We start from the raw sequence: 19543 nt of genomic DNA on the forward strand, positions 1-19543 counted from the left end.
TGTCGGCGAACAAATGAAGATAAATTGGCAACGAAACAATTAGGACCTCCCAGACCAAATTTAATAATTCAACAGGTTTCTACTAAAGGCGGAAAGTCCTACACCCGAGGATTTTCCAAAAAATTGGTACGAACGAAAAAGACATTGCCACTCACTCAACTGGATGACGAGGGATACAGGCTAGCTGTCCGCCGCCACAACGATGAGGTTAGTGTTGATAATCACAAGTTTACTGGATGTGGATATGGTGTAATAAAGGCAGTTTATTCAGAGGTAAATATATCTGGAATCGCGTTCACGGACCCGTTCGTCAAACTCTTAGGGAGCTATAAATTAAGCCCCATTACTTACCATATCAGATAAGAGAAATTGCTGCAGCTACATATATTTTACATCCTGGCCCTACATAGTTCACTATTTGCATCACTTACCAAAATATTACATGTGGTCATATATGCTTGGAAAGTGGAGATGCCATAGAACGTCAAAAAAGTAAACATTGCTGGAGACACATTGCCGTTTTGGAGAAGACATCGCGTTTGCTAGCGAAGAGATTTGTTGTGGCAAATGAACTTGGGCTGGGAATTGCCAGGAACCTCACGATAAGATATATGCATCAGCATTGCGAGTCTCATGATTCTATACGTATTGCGATTCGATACTGTGATTTTATTGCGCACCATATGTCTGTTGCAGAGGGATCAGAAAGCCATGAGAACGAGTTTTGATCAGTCATGGAAATAAAAGTGCTGAAAACAAATTGGCTCCCAATGTGAAAAGATTGAGAACAAGCTATGAAGGAACAATAATGGTGTTTTGGTGCAGGTACAGCCAACTAGCGCTAAAATATTGCGATATTGTCAATACAGTATATCGTAAAGTATCACTATGTAACTCGATTTCTTTCACCCCAATCCCTCAAATTAACGGTAAATAACTGAATTGTTTGCCCCACATTTAGCTAAGATGATTAGCTAGCCAGCTAAAATGTTTTAGTTAGTTAGCAGTCGCATCTACAATAGTTTACTGTCAATAACATGTCTCCAAAAATGACGTGGTGTCTCCAATTGTGTTGACATTTTACAATTGCAATGCGCATCCATGAGTATCCACTTTCTGTAGCTCAGCTGGTAGAGCATGGTGCTTGTAACGCCAAGGTAGTGTGTTCGATCCCCGGGACCACCCATACACAAAAATGTATGCACGCATGACTGTAAGTCGCTTTGGATAAAAGCGTCTGCTAAATGGCATATTATTATTATTATTATTATTATTATTATTATCTGAAGAGAGCCCCGAAACATTGTGTGCAGACATTTTATGCAATAAATGAAGTAGGTTCAATCTAGTAGTTCTGATCTTCTGATTGGTCCTGATGAGTTGGGCGAGGTCCCCTGCAGGCTACTGTCACTGTTGCATTGGCTCTGAGTCGGGTTCTCTGTCTTCAAATGTTCAGCCTAAGAGAGGGGATTTTTGTGTGTGTGTGTGTGTGTGTGTGTTTAACAGTGATGATGTGTGTGTGTGTGTGTGTGTTTAACAGTGATGATGTGTGTGTGTGTGTGTTTGTGTGTGTGTGTGTCCTCAGAGCAAGAACTCGTGAGTTGGAAGAACTGAGAGGCCTATGGCGTGGGTGTTGTCCTTGGCCACCTGCTGACAAGGCTGACAAGATAGGACCCTTTTGTCCATTGTTATTGGATAGGAACAGAACTTATAACCAGCTCCTGACCTAAATAGATCTTAGCACAACATTTTACTCAACATATCATATTCCATATTCACTATAACAAATATATTTACTACGACATTAGCAAGAACCGCCACATCCTCAGCCGGCTAATCCAGTGTGTGAAGTTTTGCGGAGTGTTTGAGTTAGCTTTGCGAGGCAAAGATGAAACTGAGGGCTCCACCAACCCTGGTAAGCCAACACTTTTGAGATCAGTCAATAAATGCTTCTGGTATTGACTTATATGCTGCCCCTGTCTTCATGTTGTTGCTGGACATATCTTTTTTTAAATGTGTGTAGGTCACCTAAATCATCAGAAAAATTGCCCCTCCTGAGAATTTTTTCAGGAGCCGCCACTGGTCCAGGGCACCTAGTCATATGACGCCACAGCCAACTAGCATGCCGGACTCCAACAACACGGTTTAGCACCAATACTCAGCCACAACAAACCACCAGTGTGTCAACACGCCAAGCAGATAATTTGTGTCCGTGTCTAACGTTGTGGGCTAGTCCGGACAGCTTGAGCGAGTCCGTCGTCAACTCATTCAGCCAGTTAGTTAGCTAAAATAGTTAGCATACCAGCTAGCCATTGCTTTCTGCCAGCGAAGAAACCCGTCCTCCCACGACACGAACACACAGAGAGAGCCAAGCTAACGTTAAATAGTCACCCATGTCCCGAATTCCCTTGAACGACTCTGGCTACCAGTATGTAAAAACAAAACACAAATGTAGGTTATATCTTACCCCTAGCAGCTACTGTTAGCTAGCCAAGTGCAAAGCTAGCCATTGAATTGACTCAGCCAGTTCGCGTCTGTTCGCTAGGTCGTTCCAGCTATTGTTTAGTAGCTATCCAGGTAGCAACAAGCTAGCTACATTTCGAGCACAATGTTCACATTTCTTATGCTCCAAATTGAAAAGACAGGACACAAGTTATATACTAAAATTACTTTATTACAGCCGATTTCTGTTCAATATCCCTCTGCCAGCACAATAGTAATTATAATACAAACAAAATAGTACATTTGATCCTAGTTTTTATTCTTCTGTTTTATGAATCTTTTTACACATTTCCATTCACTTTTTTGTTGGTGAAAATGTATGTATAATCTTCATACTCTTTCAGACATTCAATAACAGGTTTCACAATCTATACATTTTAATACAGGTTATATATGAGTTGTAGTGGTAATGCTGTGCCAAGGAAGAATACTGACATCCTCATAGAAATGGACCCTCTGTTTTCATAAGTAGCCTGTCACCACTCAATCTTTTCAAGCCTCTACATTGGCAATCTGACCAGAACCAAATGGCTCACATCATGCTATTTCTAAACGTTTCATGCCATCAGCCCAAGCCAAGCGTAACTCTGGAGATGAAACAATGCAGTGGTGTCTGGGCTTCGCAGCTCTGGGATGGCACAGTGTTTGACCAGAGGGAGGACCTCCATTTTTCTTTAGCCTGTTTCTTACTCAGTATCCCATACTTTCAGTCAGTAGAACAAAAGTTGACAACATCAATGTTAAATTATAATTAAAAACATTATCCAGGTTGGTGGAGAAGCCTTGTACATAATTAAAACAAATATGAATAAAAATATCTAAGTAGGTCTCCCTCACAAAAACAAATATTTAAAAAAACATTAACAAAAAGGTGTGACTGGTTGGCAATCGATGAGATGGTTTCATTGGCGGTTAGTGCTGTCCGGTATCCTTGGGACGTCCCTACCCTGAAACCTAACCTTAACCATAAAAAATGTCAACTTCAATGGGGTAGGGACGTCCCAAGGACCTTTCATTGGCCTGACATGTGAATGAACCATTGACCTAAGAAGCTGTTGACCTGAACAAGGGCTAGGTCCCAATAATCAGAAACACCTTTTGTTCCTGACCACTGATCATAGAAGACTTGGTGGGTGTAAGCATTAAAGTGGTAAATGAACCTATTGAGGCGTTTCAACTCTCTGTGGTTACAAATGAAAGGAAACAAGAGGTGGAAGGTTTTGGAGAGTATTGGGACACACTCGCAGCCCTATGTACTGTAACATAATGAAACCCATGCTTGCTTTTTGGAAAGGACAGTTGGATATGATTCAGAGGAAGATATGGGAGAATTGTTTTGGGGGATTAGAGACTGCAACCATTTAAAACAAACTTCTCCTGCATCTCTTTGTGCCCCTGAAATCAAACAAGTTTTTGCTGCACAATTGTAGCATCACATTCAACAAGAACAAACATCAGAATAGGTACTAATCTGGTGGATGTGAATGTAGAGAGAGTGGAATAGAAGGAAACATAAGAGGTACAGACTCACTGCAATGACAGGCGTCATGAGGGGGGCAATGACTAACAAAGTGTGTGACAGTAAAGGAAAATGACAGTGTAGGCTATGCATGCACAGGAAGCAGTAAGAGAGTCAGTGTACACACAACCAAGCTCACGTTTCATCAGTTACTTTTACAGACCTCCATACCAATCTCAAAGTTGTTTAATATTTGGTTAGTGTCTGTCAAGTTAAATAATGTTAGTCTTAGAGATTCTTTTTTTTTTTTTTTGTCACAATGCAAGTTTAGTTTTAAAACGGTTAATCTCTTAAATTGTAGATATACACAATATGAACATTTCTCCCCACTTTAATGAAAAGAGGATATATTTCCTAAGATATCTGCATCTTTAGGTCTTTTCAAGCCTTGTGGCCTTTTCAATATAAATTATATGTTTTAAAGTGTTTTAGATTTCCATACGGAGATAGTTACCCTCACAGTAAATGCAGACTTGGTGAGTGAGGGAATGCAGGTTGAGAAAATAAAGAGGGGAACCACAATGGCATAAACTCACCCATGAAAGAAACAGTTTAATGGGTGAGAAAACGTGCTCATGGATAGAACCCACTGTGGGTGTCCGAGTAAATAACTACATAAGTGCTTTGCCACCTTTAAAGATGAAATCCGCATTAGGGGAAACAGCGCCACTGTCCGCCCCAGCACCTTGGTTATTGTTTTGTGGACGAAACTGAGGAGAGGTGCGTCAAGCAGTGTGGTAAAAAGTTTAGCGCGTGCAATGATGTCCGATGGGGGAAAAAACAGTGTTTGTTGTTTGCAGTAACTTCTGTTGTTGTAATATCCCAAACGGACGTGGCAGTTTCACCATTAAGGATTCCAGCTTTAAACACTTTTTAACCACTCACCAACATAAGTGTAGAATGTTCATTTAGTGCGAGTGTTATATTTACATGCTGAACACCAGTAACTAACAAGTATTTGCGCTTCATTCACCTGCCATTGTTACTTTTAGAGTGGTGAGATGGTCTCTTTTTTCCTGATTGCAGAGGTTTTAGTGTTGCTCAAGTTGTGGACCATTATCATTTTAAACACTTTGACTGCATCACATTAACCAGCTCCCACATAAACATGTACTCCTTGCCAAGCCTGCTGTCATGGTCAAAAACAGCCATCACATAGAAATTAAATATTTCCCTTTCAAACACATTCTGAAACCGTATTTATTTTTTCTACTTATGGAAGCTCTGCTCTACTGTTCCCACTTCATTCATGTTAAACCTGGCCTGGAACATTTTGCGTGAAAGGTGTTTTTTAACCAAGCACACAATAGAAGTCCTTTAACTAGCCGTGTCACCATACTCTATAATCTGCTTCGTTCTTGCCCAACATGAATCCTCCACAGAGCCATAGAAACATGTCTACATACTGGTATGACTCTGGTAACTCACTTGTAATTAACCCCAGGTATTCAAATCCTGACTCCATATCTGACTTTAAGGTCAATTATTAGCTAGACCTTTCAACTTCCTCACCTCAACCACATAATACAGACACACTATATTCATCCCTCGGGTGGCTGTGCCTAAAATAAAGTCAAACTACCATCTGTTTTACTGTATACATTTTCTCTACTGTATAAAGTGCTTTGACAAGGCAGCAGTATTTAAAGGCACTAAAATAAAATCAACTGATAAACGTCAGGGTTCTTATTAAAGGCATTACAGTCTTTGCTCTTGTATCGGACAATCATGTAGCCCAGCATGAATTATACTGATCCTCCTCCTCGATCATTCAGCCAACTAAGATGAAACTCACAACATGTGATCCTCCGCACAGCAGAGATACCCAGAACCAGCCCTCAAGTACCTGTATGCATGCTATTATCACCTTTAAAACTTCTGTTCAATTGATCGCTTAACAAAACTCCTGATATGGACATAATTTTCAGAGGTACATGAGGACAGATGTTGGGATCGTCTCTTCCTGAGGTACATAATTTTCATTGAACGATGCCAATGTGCAAACTCAATGGAAACTAGTTTGAAATGTATTACAAACTTTGTAAACTATTTAATTTAATCAATCTGAGCTGAACTAAAACATTCACAAATATGCCAGTTTTACACTGAGAATGAATGATCAGTATCAGGGCATAGAAAGGCACCATTTTACTGAGTATTAACATACATATATACACTTTTAGTAGTTAGCAAAGCTTAAAGTTTATTTTGGCTCAGGCTCTGCCATGTCCCTCTGGTTTTGGCTGATGTAGTAATGTTATGAGAGACACCCACCCACTTGGAAACCCTAACCAACAGTGGCCTAAGGAACGGTTGACAATAAGTGAAGACTGCAGCCTAGTGGCCAGTTCCACACAGTACAGTAGTACAGAACTGAGCTGAATATGGCCAAAGCTGAAGCTATGGTTAGCCTGGACCCCTAGCTTTGCATCCGAAACAGACAAATAAAAAGAATAGCATCTAAAAACATTCATATTCTGCTTTAGTTTTCTTATTGGCAAATGGATAAATTAGCAGCTTAAACTCCCACAGGGAGGCGTAAAATAAAATGCAGATCACTAAATGCTGGCAAAATGCTCATTGATATAAAAAGGTTCAGACTGTTACTGCTTCTCCAATATATTAAATGTAAACATTTCGATCTTTCAAACTGCAAGTGTAACTGTGAAATTCACAACAAAAATCCTACAATATGACATCTGCTAAAAAAACTAACTTATTTTGCTCTTACCAGCTACAATTTCAAAAAACAATTTTCTTTCTTTTTTAATAAAAAAACAGACAAATAAGAACAGCTAAAACATAATTTATCTAATTCTACAAAACCCTCAGATTCTTGTATGTGAAAACTAAATAATAATATTCACAAAATGTCATCACATTCTTGCAACAGGGGTTGATAGTAACTAAGTTTGTGATATGTGTACTAACAACTGCCTGGCTTAAAGTAGGTTTGGCTTTAACAACAAAAGCTAGTTTTATGGAAGCTGGCCAAAATACAAGCCAACAACATTGTGTCCCAGTGTCCCTCACAATCTCAAACCTAAATGATCATTTCAAACCAACTTTAAATTTGTTTCAGGTATTGTCAAGCAGCTCTATACGGTATCTGAGCAGTTCTTTAAATCTCTCCCTGTTAAAACATTTTAGAACGCAAAACATTCTTCCGATTTGGAAAGAGATAAACAATCTCAGCGATTTAAAATGACCATAAAAGCAGGCTGGCAAAAGGAGAGTAAAAAAAAAAGTTACTGGATAAATTGGCCAATGTATTATCAAATTTAGAGCAGGGGGATTTCCTGGGCTGTTTTAGCTTGCTGTGATTGGTAGACACTAAGCAACTTTTTAATTAAAAGCAGTTAGCAGATGTCAAAAGGCTTTTGACAGTGGTCTCAGTGGTGCAAAAGGAGAGCAGTGGCTGTGAATAATACATATATGTAAATGAACATGATTTCTAAGAGAGAACTGTAAAATAAAGACAGAAGGAAGTATTAAGTGTTGACGCTGAATGGTTTCTATAGAAACAGAAGAACTGATCTGTATGTGTGCTAATAAACTGCTGTGTAGAGGGGGTGTGCCTCTTTCAGCCCTTTTGACCTGAGCAACATTTATTTCCACACGCATTCACATCTGTACACAGGACAGGAGAGGAACGAGGGATAGCAGAGAGGGGATGAGAAACGTGTGAAAGAGAGGTGGAGGTGTAGTAGAGCTCAGCCCATACTGTCCCACTCTGCTCTGTGGACTCGGCAGCCCCCTACTCTGACTCTGGGGCTGGGAGTCTATGTGTAGGACAGGTGCGACCCGTTGGATAGCTGAGAGTTGACGCTGGTACTCCTGCTCATAGCCTGCTCACTGCGCCCCCCTGAGGCTGTCCTGCTCAGTGCCTGGGGGCTGTTCTGCACTCCTCCACTGCTTCTGGCCCCCAGGGGCCCTGCCGAGGGGTGACCCCATGGCTGAGGACCCCCACTTCCCTGCATGCCTTGGCCCCAGGCTTGCTGCATGGGGGACCCTCCCTGACCAGAGTGGTAGTGGTGTTGGTGATGGCTGCTTTGGTGCCCTGACGCTCCACTTCCCCAGTGTGGCCCTTGAGAGCCCCCAGAGTGGTGCTGTGTCTGGGGGTGGGCCCAGCTGCCTGAGGCACCTGGGAAGCTGTGGCTAAAGGCCTCTGGGGAGAGGTTTGACAGCACCATGTTGTTGAAGCCTAGACGCATGCTCTCTGAGTCGAACGCTTCGATCTCCCTGGCCTGGCGCTCCAGCAGGCTACGGATCCTCTCCAAACGCTCGTTCTGAAGGGCCAGCATCTCCTCCTCAATCTGAAGATACACACATATACACAGCTACTAAGTATCATAATTTGTCCATGTCAAAATAGCACTGGTTTAGCAATGATAACAGCAAACTCCGGAGCTTGAAATTAAATAAAGCCTAAATGTCAATTGAGGCTTTTTGCCACTAATACACCATGATTGCGTCCCAAATGGCACCCTATCCACTTAAAAGTGCACTACCTTTGACCACAGTGCAATATACAGGGTGCCATTTGAGACGCAACCCATGTTAACAATGTTCCCAGTATGGAAGATCAGACCTTCTGCTCCAGTAGGGCCCTCCGGAGCGACACTCTCTGCTCCAGGTCCTTCCTCTCGCGGTCGTGCTGGGCATCCGTCTGCATCTTGATCTTGCTCTGGTAGGCGTTGAGTAGCTCCAGCTCCTGCTGCAGCTGCATCCTTAGCACCTGGCACTGAGCCTCCTGAGCCTCATCCAGACGCAGCTAGAGAGGAGAGCCAGATAGGAGGTCAGCACAATGTTAAAGGGATACTTCCCCAGAGTCAGCTGAACTAGTGGATACCATTTTTATGTTTCTGTGTCCAGTATGAAGGAAGTTCGAGGTAGTTTTGCGAGCCAATGCTAACTAGCATTAGCGCAATGACTGGAAGTCTATAGGTATCTGCTAGCATGCTAGTTAGCAACCTCATTCAAACTGCACGCAGACATAAAAATGTTATCCACCAGTTCATATGACTCTGAGGATGTAGATAAAGGGCCTCTTTGTCAAAAGGCCCATCATCAGTAGTCAGCTTTTTAGGAACTCATCCCCTCTCCTGCCTCCCTCCCCTGCAGTGTTTTCAAGGTCCCTGTGTGACTCACAGCCTGTGTGGAGAGCATCTCGTTGATAGAGTGGTCGTACTGCTCAGCAAGGATGGCCAGCTTACGGGTCTGCTCCTCCTTCAGACGCTTCAGGACAGCCTTGTGGTCAGACTTTGGTGTGCTCTCCAGTAGGTGGTTTCTCAGGGCCTTGTACTGTCTGGTCTGGATCTTACATGTGTCTTGGAACTGTTTCTTAATCTGGAGCTCTTTGGACTGGGACAGAGGAGGGAGGAGAGAGGACAAACAGAACAGTGAGGGGTCAGGTCTGGAGCTCTTTGGATGGGACAGAGGAGGGAGGAGAGAGGACAAACAGAACAGTGAGGGGTCAGGTCTGGAGCTCTTTGGATGGGACAGAGGAGAGAGGACAAACAGAACAGTGAGGGGTCAGGTCTGGAGCTCTTTGGATGGGACAGAGGAGGGAGGAGAGAGGACAAACAGAACAGTGAGGGGTCAGGTCTGGAGCTCTTTGGATGGGACAGAGGAGGGAGGAGAGAGGACAAACAGAACAGTGAGGGGTCAGGTCTGGAGCTCTTTGGATGGGACAGAGGAGGGAGGAGAGAGGACAAACAGAACAGTGAGGGGTCAGGTCTGGAGCTCTTTGGATGGGACAGAGGAAGAGAGGACAAACAGAATAGTGAGGGGTCAGGTCCCTACATAACGGACATTAACGGTAACACAAAACAACAATTTATGGGAATCGTGTGTGTGTTAGTATACATTGTGTGCTCACCTTGAGGCTCTTGGGCTGCTGTCGGACCTCCATGACGTGTTTGCGTCGGAGCTCTCTCTCCCTCCTCTTGTTGTACTCCTGCTGGTTGGTGAGTTCTGTCTGGTGCTGCAGGCGGATCAGCTCAGCCCTCATCTTCTGGATGGTGTTGACCTGGCGGAACTCCAGCTCCTGCATGGACTCATGGTGCCGCAGCAGCATGGCATGCTCCAGGTCCTTCTGTGTCTGACGCTTATTCAGTTCCTACACACAGACAGCATTTTAAAGAAAAAAAGGGCAGTATGAGAAAGGTATGGTTGAACTATGTATACAAGTAGGGAAATGAGCAGAACCCACAGCTGAGCCATGGTTACAAAACGAAAACCAAGAGCAGGGAAGGGGACCCTGTTTTGAGGAGAGTGAGAGGAGCAAGGGACTGTATGAATGAGGAGAGCTGAGTGATTACCGCTGACCTCTCTCACTAGGTCCTGCTCCACGTTGTGGCGAGCGATGAGGATCCTCCTCTTGAAGCATCGACACTCCAGCTCTAGGTATTGTCTCTGTCTCCTCAGCAGGTTGGCCTCCTCCTCAGCCTGGAAGTGCTGGAAGTTCTCCTTCTGCTTGGACAGCCACTCCTGCTTCTCTTTCTTAGGGGTCGACTGGTTCTCATTCAACTCCTGGGGGAAGAACAAGGATGGATATTAAAGGGGCAATCTGCAATTACTACATCAATTTTTGGACTTGTAAATGAATTATATAAACCCATTGATTCTTGAAGAGTATAACATATAAATGCCTCATGAGTTTAGTTCAACTGTCGTACCCCATCAGAAGCCAAAATATAAACTTGCTTTTCCGATGTTTGCCAACAACGTAAATGTAAACAAACACTGTATAGCCTCAAAACATGGTTAAAACTATAATGTAGGGCCTCCCGAGTAGTGCAGCGGTCTAAGGCACTGCATCGCAGTGCTAGAGGCGTCACTACAGACCCGGGTTCGATCCCGGGCTGTATCACAACCGGCCGTGATCGGGAGTCCCATAGGGCGGCGCACAATTGGCCCAGCGTCGTCCGGGTTAGGGGAGGGTTTGGCCGGGGGGGCTTTACTTGGCTCATCGTGCTCTAGCGACTCCTTGTGGCGGGCCGGGCGCCTGTAGGCTGACCTCGTCGTCAGTTGAACCGTGTTTCCTCCGACACACTGGTGCGGCTGGCTTCCAGGTTAAGCGGGCGGGTGTCAAGAAGCGCGGTTTAGAAGGTCATGTTTCGGGGGACGCATGACTCGACCTTCGCCTCCCGAGCCCGTTGGGGAGTTGCAGCGATGAGACAAGATCGAAATAAAATACAAAAAAAAAAAAAACTATAATTTAGATATCATGGATGGTCAGTCCTTGCATCCATAACTCTGTCTATGAACTTGAGTGTGGTTACATTTTCTCCAGCCCCATCCCTCAACCTTTTACCGGATCAGTGGGAGTATGCTTTGTTATCGTTTCAACTGCAGATTGTCGCTTTAAGCAATTCGACATGAGAGCTCACTGTTCACATTTTCTACAGAGGTTTGTCATTCATTGAGTCTGTCTGACATGCTGAGAGGAGTATGTAGGCGAGCAATGGTGCATGTCGTGTTTTTTCTTGAAATGATACAGCAATGATTGAAGCCTTTGTATAATGTGTGTTTAGCCGTAAATGTGACTGTTCATCTGTATGACGCATGTGATTCTCTACCTCTTTCAGCTGCTCCTTGCGGAGTTTGTACTCTCGTTTCTGGGACTCTAGGAAGCTGTTGAGCTCTTTCTTCTGCTGGCTCTGGATGTGCTGCTGGAACTTCTTCTCATCATTGGAAAAGGTCTTTGCCTGCAGAGAGACATACAAAATAAACATTTGAAAATGCCCCCATAACTTAATTTCAAACAAGAACATTCAACAGCGACCTAGGGAACAGTAGTAGAATCTAGACAAAGTATGAATTAAGTATGGAGTAAGTGAGCAAACGACCGTACATCTTTCTCCATGGCGGCCTGGTGCTTCTTAATGAGTTTCTCCATCTCCTGGGCGAAGCTGTTCCTCTGGTTCTCCAGTTCTTTGTCCAGACGGAGCCGGTGTTCGTCCATCTCAGCCTTCAGCTTGTTCTCCAGGGCCATCAGGTGCTTCTGGTGCTGCCTCCTCATCCTCTTATAGCCTGACATCTGCTCTCTCAACTCACTGTCCTGCTCATGCTCCTTCATCTGACGGGTCACCTGGGAGAAACATAGGGCTTATCATAGAACTCTAGGTTCAGCTTATACTCTCCTACAGGAGCAGACACTTAAAGGCCCAACGCAGCTGTTTTTATCTCAATATCAAATCATTTCTGGTTAACAATTAAGTACCTTACTGTGATTGTTTTCAATTAAAATACTCCAAAGGAAACATAAATAGCTTCTTAGCAAAGAGCAATTTCTCAAGCAAGAATTTTGCTAGGACTGTCTGGGAGTGGTCTGAGTGGGGAGGGGAAAAATGAAAACTAGCTGTTATTGGCAGATCTATTAACCAGGCAGGCCAAAACTCCATCCCACCAAAAAAGGCTGAAATTTCAGGCAGTCTTTTCAAACAGCTCTTACACTAAAAGGGCATTATAATAATTTTCACAAGTTCACATTATTATTCCAACTTCATAGTGTGGAAATGTATATAAAACACAGGAAATTCACATTTTTGACTGCACTGGGCCTTTTTTAAATCATGTTATCTACAGTATCATTGTATTTCTATGGCTCGATGTGCTCTTACCAGGGAGGCTGTGCGTATTGTGGCAAAGTGCTCGCGGTTGCGGTGGTGTTTTGGCCGTGGAGTGTGTGCAGGGGGAGACTGGGGCTCAGTGAGCGGCCTGCTGTTAAGTTCCGACTCTTCGCAATAAGTCGTCTCCTCCTCCTGAGGAAACAAATACAACGCAGCACATCAACAGCAGAGAATTACTGCTTATAAATGATCTGTGAAAGGCACCAGGAAACACTATCATCACTATGTCTTGTACATCACCGAATCATCTCACTATAATCAACGCTGTGTCCAGTTATCCTGCTAGCAATGTTCCCTCTAAGCTGCGTGTGGGCGCGGAGTTCCCCGGGACTGTCGTGCAGAAGAAATATCAGCCCGCGCAGAGAAGCATGAGATTGAACTTCACTCAACTTTCTAGTTTTACCCTTTAGTTAACACTATCAACGTTTCCCTCTACTGTGTGAAATGTGATAGAATCAACGCAATATTAGCCACTTTCAATGCAACATACTGAAACAAAACAAACTATGCAAGAGATTTTCTTGTAGGCAGAGCGCATTAGAGTAGGATTCTATTGCATTAACATGCAAGACACAGCCCTTACTCTACACAGACCAGTGCCGCATAACCAATCAGAGCTGCGGTATCCCTATATGCATAATTTGTCTGATTCTCTGTAATAATGGTAGTGGATAAACAGGTTAATGTCAATCCCTACACGTTTTTTTCAAAACTCTCATGGAATTCAGGCCTACATTGAGCACCACACATTGGCTGCTACTGTAGGCTGAATGATAGAACAGCTATTTCCATGTTAAAATGTTATAAGATGCATTTTCTCCATTGTTTTTTTTTATGGTAGGCCACTCTGATAGGCCTACATTATGATAAATAGCCACAGTAGCCTACTTGGCCACTGTTATAACTGTAACTTAATGCGGGCACAGCCTCAGTGTTCACAGTAAACACGCGCCAGAAGTTGCACAGAATTTTCACAACGTTCAAGTTTGCGCACAGCAGACCTGAAATTTGCTCAGCGCCTAATTTTTTTGAGGGAATATTGCCTGCGAGTCCAGCTCTAAGATCATCTCTACCCACCGGTTTGAGGTGAATGACGGAGCTGTTGGACATGACCGTGTGGTCTCCCTCCATCATGTCCAGTTCACTCTTGTCATCTCCGGCGTCGGTCAGGCTGTTGACAGAGCTGCTCTGGGAGCTGGCGCTGATCGACATACTGGGGATAGACTGGTTACTGCCAACGCTGCTCACTGTGCCTGTCCTGCCACTGTGCTCCGGTTCCTGGGGACAACACCATAGCAAAAGCAAGACACAGGTGAGTGAAATACTTTCTGAATGACAGTGTGTCAACTATAGCAGGTTATGAGCAGAGGATAAACAGGAACAACTGAATTGTGAGAGAATCTTTCAGACCCACCAGGCCTCCCTTAACCCTAATATAATAATTAACCTTAATATTATCAGAGTGCATTAAGAGAAACTACAATTAAACAATTTCCTTGTTTTAAACACAACTGAAGACCTACCTATTAATGCTGGCTTTTAATGTCTGATCGCTTAATCTGCTTAAAGTCTATATTTTGTATTAGTAGGTAATGGTTTGATGTATTGTGATAGTTTTTTCTACTTTTTGCTGTAATGTTGCTGAATTTTGTTTGTGTGTTGTTTTCTACCTTATTGAGTGTGGGAAATACGGGTTTACAAATTAAATAATATTATTATTATCATCATTATTATAATAATAATAATTTAAAAAATTTATCATCATCATCATCCTACCTAGGCTTTTTTCAAAGACTACAATGGTTCTGGTATAAACCATGCTAATTTCAAACTAAGCTCCACAGGAGAGAAGAGCCAGATTGGGCGACTGACCTCCTCGTCTCCGTCCTGTGCCTCGGCTGCAGGGCCATTGTGAGCCTCCTGGAAGAGGATCTTCTTCATCTTGCGGTACTGCAGGTTATCCAGCTCCCGCACCGCAACCTTGGTCCTCACGATCAGGTCCATCAGGACAGAGTCGGGCCGCTCCCGCTGCACAAACGCATGCTGAGAAAGAGAGGGAGGCAGAGGGGCCAATAACTTTCTTTCGAGTTGAGGGTGGGTATTATTCATGTTTATTTAAGGTACACTCAAAATCAAGTCAACAGAGCTATCTCTGTCTATATGTCTTGGCATTGGTAGATCATGATAATCATAAATAAGATACACTATATACAGTGCATTCGGAAAGTATTCAGATCCCTTGACTCTTTCCACATTTTGTTACATTACAGCCTTATTCTAAAATGGATTAAATATTTATTTTTTTCTCATCAATCTACAAACAATACCCCATAATGACGAAGCAAAAACCGTTTTTTAGAAATGTTTGCAAATGTAATTTACAAAAAAAAAAGAACAGAAATATTACATTTACAGTGCCTTGCAAAAGTATTCATCCCCCTTGGCATTTTTCTTATTTTGTTGCATTACAACCTGTAATTTAAATTGATTTTTATTTGGATTTCATGTAATGGACATACACAAAATAGTCCAAATTGGTGAAGTGGAATGAAAAAAATTACTTGTTTAACGGAAAAGTGGTGCGTGCATATGTACTCACCCCCTTTGCTATGAATCCCCTAAATAAGATCTGGTGCAACCAATTACCTTCAGAAGTCACATAATTAGTTAAATAAAGTCCACCTGTGTGCAATCTAAGTGTCACATGATCTGTCACATGATCTCAGTATATATACACCTATTCTGAAAGGCCCCAGAGTTTGCAACACCACTAAGCAAGGGGCACCACCAAGCAAGCGGCACCATGAAGACCAAGGAGCTCTCCAAACAGGCCAGGGACAAAGTTGTGGAGAAGTACAGATCAGGGTTGGGTTATAAAAAAATATCAGAAACTTTGAACATCCCACGGAGCACCATTAAATCCATTATTAAAAAATGGAAAGAATATGCCAAGAGAGAGCCACCCACCAAAACTCACGGACCAGGCAAGGACGGCATTAATCAGAGAGGCAACAAAGAGACCAAAGATAACCCTGAAGGAGCTGCAAAGCTCCACAGCGGAGATTGGAGTATCTGTCCATAGGACCACTTTAAACTGTTTTGCTTTGTCATTATGGGGTATTTTATGTAGATTCATGAGGGGGAAAAAAACAATTTAATCTATTTTAGAATAAGGCTGTAACGTAACAAAATGTGGAAAAAATCAAGTGGTCTGAATAGTTTCCCAATGCACTGTATATACAAATGTATGTGGACACCCCTTCAAATTAGTGGATTTGGCTATTCAGACACACTCGTTGCTGACAGGTGTATAAAATTGAGCACACACCCATGCAATCTCCATGGACAAACATTGGCAGTAGAATGGCCTTACTGAAGAGCTCAGTGACTTTCAATGTGGCGCCGTCATAGGATGCCACCTTTTCAACAAGTCAGTTCGTAAAATTTCTGACCCGGTCAACTGTAAATGCTGTTATTGTGAAGTGGAAACATCTAGAAGCAACAACAGCTCAGCCGCGAAGTGGTAGGCCACACAAGCTCACATAACGGGACCGCCAAGTGCTGTAGCCTGTAAAGATTAACTGTCCTCAGTTGCAACACTCACTACCGAGTTCTAAACTGCCTCTGGAAGCAACATCAGCACAAGAACTGTTCGTCTGGAGCTTCATGAAATGGGTTTCCATGGCCAAACAGCCGCACACAAGCCTAAGATCACCATGTGCAATGCCAAGCGTCGGCTGGAGTGGTGTAACGCTCGCCGCCATTGGACTCTGGAGCAGTGGAAACGCGTTCTCTGGCAGTCCGACGGACAAATCTGGGTTTGGCAGATGCTAGGAGAATGCTACCTGCCCCAATGCATAGTGACAACTTTCAAGTTTGGTGGAGGAGGAATAATGGTTCGGGCAAGGCCCCTTAGCTCCAGTGAAGGGAAATCTTAACACTACAGCATACAATGACATTCTTGACGATTCTGTGCTTCCAACTTTGTGGTAACAGTTTGGGGAAGGCCTTTTCCTGTTTCAGCATGACAATGCCCCCGTGCACAATGCAAGGTCCATACAGAAATGGTTTGTCGAGAGCGGTGTGAAAGAACTTGACTGGCCTGCACAGAGCCCTGACCTCAACCCCATCAAACACCTTTGGGATGAATTGGTACACCGACTGCGAGCCAGGCCTAATCGCCCGACCTCACTAATGCTCTTGAGGCTGAATGGAAGCAAGTCCCTGCAAAAATATTCCAACATTTAGTGGAAAGCCTTCCCAGAAGAGTGGAGGCTGTTATAGCAGCAAATGGGGGACCAACTCCATATTAATGCCCATGATTTTGTAATGAGATGTTTGACGAGCAGGTGTCCACATACTTTTGGTCATGTAGTGTATTTCAGAGGTCTTACCTTTAACAGTTCCTCAGAGTTGGGCCTGTCTTGGGGGAATTTCTGAAGGCAAGAATCTACAAAGTTTCGGAAGTAATCCGTCCTGAAGTGAGAGATGGGGACAAGAGGGAATAGTTTGTTTCATTCTCACCACGACACACTTTAAAAGTGGACAAATGCCTTCTCCTAAAGAATAAGTCAACTCCGATGAAGCTCAATGACGTACCATTCGCTTGACTGCAGTGTGGGGCTTTCATTCTGCGCTATGTGATACAAGGCACTCATCGCATTCATATTGAACAGTGGAGGTTTTCTCTCAGCTAGAAACAAAGAGATCAGAGAAAACAATAGGTTACCAGGATCCACTAACAGCAAAACATAACAAGGAGGCCAGTGGGGAGGAAAAGTAATAGGAAGACAGACAAAACCTATCAGATGTATTATTTCAACCAGTTTGAACAAATTTTTTTTAAATGTATACTTTCTTCACTGGCCAGATATTGGTTTGAGATATTTTTTTAATTTTTTTATTTAACCTTTATTTAACCAGGAAGGGCTCATTGAGATTTAAAATCTCTTTTTCAAGAGCGTCCTGGCCAAGATAGGCAGCACCAAGTCATTACAAAAAATTACAGACAGACAACATGAAAAGCTACAAGTAATCTAGTAAAAACCATTCATGAATTCACAAGAGTATAACAATATCAAAAACAGCAAATTAAAGACATTGACAGGTCAGGGAATCAGCCTCAAAATCCTTCATCAGAGATTTAAAAACACCAATCGGGACAAGTTCTTCCAGTTTAAAATGATTTTGTAAGGTGTTCCAAGACGATGGCGCAGAGTACATAAAAGACCTTTTACCAAATTCAGTTCGGACATTTGGAACAGTTAGCAGGATAAAGTCCAGTGAACGAAGAGAGTACCCACCACATTTCTGAACAATAAAAATGCCCAAATAAAAAGGTAGTAAACCCAAAATGGCTTTGTAAATAAAAGTATACCAGTGACTGAGCCTACGAGTGACTAGAGAAGGCCAGCCAACCCTGGTATACAAAGTACAGTGGTGCGTAAGGGTTTTGCAGTTTAAAATAAATCTCAAAGTACCATGATAAAGAGTGTCAATTGATCTCAAACACTGAGCGGAAGCATTCATATATAAAATATCCCCATAGTCTAGTAAAGGCATAAATGTAGCTGATACTAGCCTCCTTCTGGCTTCAAAAGAAAAACAGGCCTTATTCCTAAAATAAAATCCCAATTTCAGCTTCAATTTTTTTGTAAGTTGTTGAATATGCAATTTAAAAGAGAGGCCGTCATCAATTAGAATTCCAATATATTTATATGAGGTTACAACCTCAATCTCCTTGCCCTGACAGGTAGTAACAGGTGAAAGGTTCAGAGGTCTATTTCTTGCATTAGAAAACACCATTAGTTTAGTTTTGTCAGTATTGAGGATAAGCTTCAATTGACACAAGGTATGTTGAACAGTATAAAAAGCAGTTTGCAAGTTCTGGAAAGCTTTTGTAAGAGATGAGGCACAACAGTAAATAACAGTATCATCAGCATAAAAATGAAGTTGTGCATTTTGGACATTTTTGTCTAAATCATTAATATAAATAGTGAATAAGAGAGGACCAAGTACAGAGCCCTGGGGCACACCATTCAGGACAGACAATTTAACAGACATAAGCCCATCAAATTGAGTGCACTGAGTTCTATCAGACAGATAGTTAGCAAACCATGCAACTGCATGCTCCGAAAGACCTACACTCAACAATCTCTGCCTTAGTATAGCATGATCAACTGTATCAAAAGCCTTAGAGAGATCAATAAAAAGTGAGACACAGTGCTGTTTTTTGTCAAGGGCTTCAGTGATATCATTTAAAACCTTCATGGCTGCTGTAATTGTGCTATGCTTCTTCCTGAAGCCCGATTGATACATTGATAAAATAGAGTTAGTAAATAAAAACTATTTTAGCTGTTCACTTACAAGGGTTTCAAGTATTTTCACCAGGGGTGACAGCTTTGAGATTGGCCTATAATTATTTAAAAGAGTTGGATCTCCCCCTTTTAAAAGTGGTAGGACAAATGCTGATTTCCAGATCTTTGGAATTTCATTACATTCCAGGGTTAGATTGAACAGATATGTAAGTGGTTCAGCTATGAAATCAGCTGCCAGATTTAAAAAGCAGGGATCCAAAAGATCAGGACCTGCAGGCTTTCTTTGATCTAAGGATTTCAGGGCTTTATGTACCACCTGCACTGAGAATGGCAGAAAACTAAAAGTTTGACCAGCTCTCACTGGTTCATCCACACAGGGTTGTACAGAGACAGAGGACACTGGTTCATCCACACAGGGTTGTACAGAGACAGAGGACACTGAATCAAACAGCCTACCAGATGATACAAAGTGCTCATTGAAACAATTCAGCATTTCAGTTTTGTCATATATAGCAACAGAGTCCTTCAAAACACATGACGGTAATTCATTAACATTACTGTTACCAGAC

General features: G+C 42.7%; 1 protein-coding gene across 2 annotated transcripts in view; it reads right to left on the minus strand.

Annotated features, from left to right (window-relative positions):
* Nucleotides 1–4226: 4226 nt before the first annotated feature.
* LOC121559801 (serine/threonine-protein kinase TAO1) overlaps nucleotides 4227–19543 on the minus strand; it is a 30199-nt gene continuing 14882 nt past the window's right edge. For both annotated transcript variants that reach the window (XM_041872894.2, XM_041872891.2), the window contains exons 9-20: nucleotides 17257–17350; nucleotides 17052–17133; nucleotides 14530–14700; nucleotides 13735–13935; nucleotides 12649–12789; nucleotides 11880–12116; nucleotides 11605–11733; nucleotides 10352–10555; nucleotides 9903–10142; nucleotides 9173–9385; nucleotides 8613–8795; nucleotides 4227–8337 (exon numbers count right to left, since the gene is read on the minus strand). In XM_041872894.2, coding sequence (XP_041728828.2) covers nucleotides 7804–8337; nucleotides 8613–8795; nucleotides 9173–9385; nucleotides 9903–10142; nucleotides 10352–10555; nucleotides 11605–11733; nucleotides 11880–12116; nucleotides 12649–12789; nucleotides 13735–13935; nucleotides 14530–14700; nucleotides 17052–17133; nucleotides 17257–17350 — 2429 coding nt within the window. In that variant the 3' untranslated portion in view covers nucleotides 4227–7803. The remainder of the gene's footprint in view (nucleotides 8338–8612; nucleotides 8796–9172; nucleotides 9386–9902; nucleotides 10143–10351; nucleotides 10556–11604; nucleotides 11734–11879; nucleotides 12117–12648; nucleotides 12790–13734; nucleotides 13936–14529; nucleotides 14701–17051; nucleotides 17134–17256; nucleotides 17351–19543) is intronic.

This window comes from Coregonus clupeaformis, chromosome 5, assembly GCF_020615455.1.
Source record: "Coregonus clupeaformis isolate EN_2021a chromosome 5, ASM2061545v1, whole genome shotgun sequence".
Classification (NCBI taxonomy): Eukaryota; Metazoa; Chordata; class Actinopteri; order Salmoniformes; family Salmonidae; genus Coregonus; species Coregonus clupeaformis.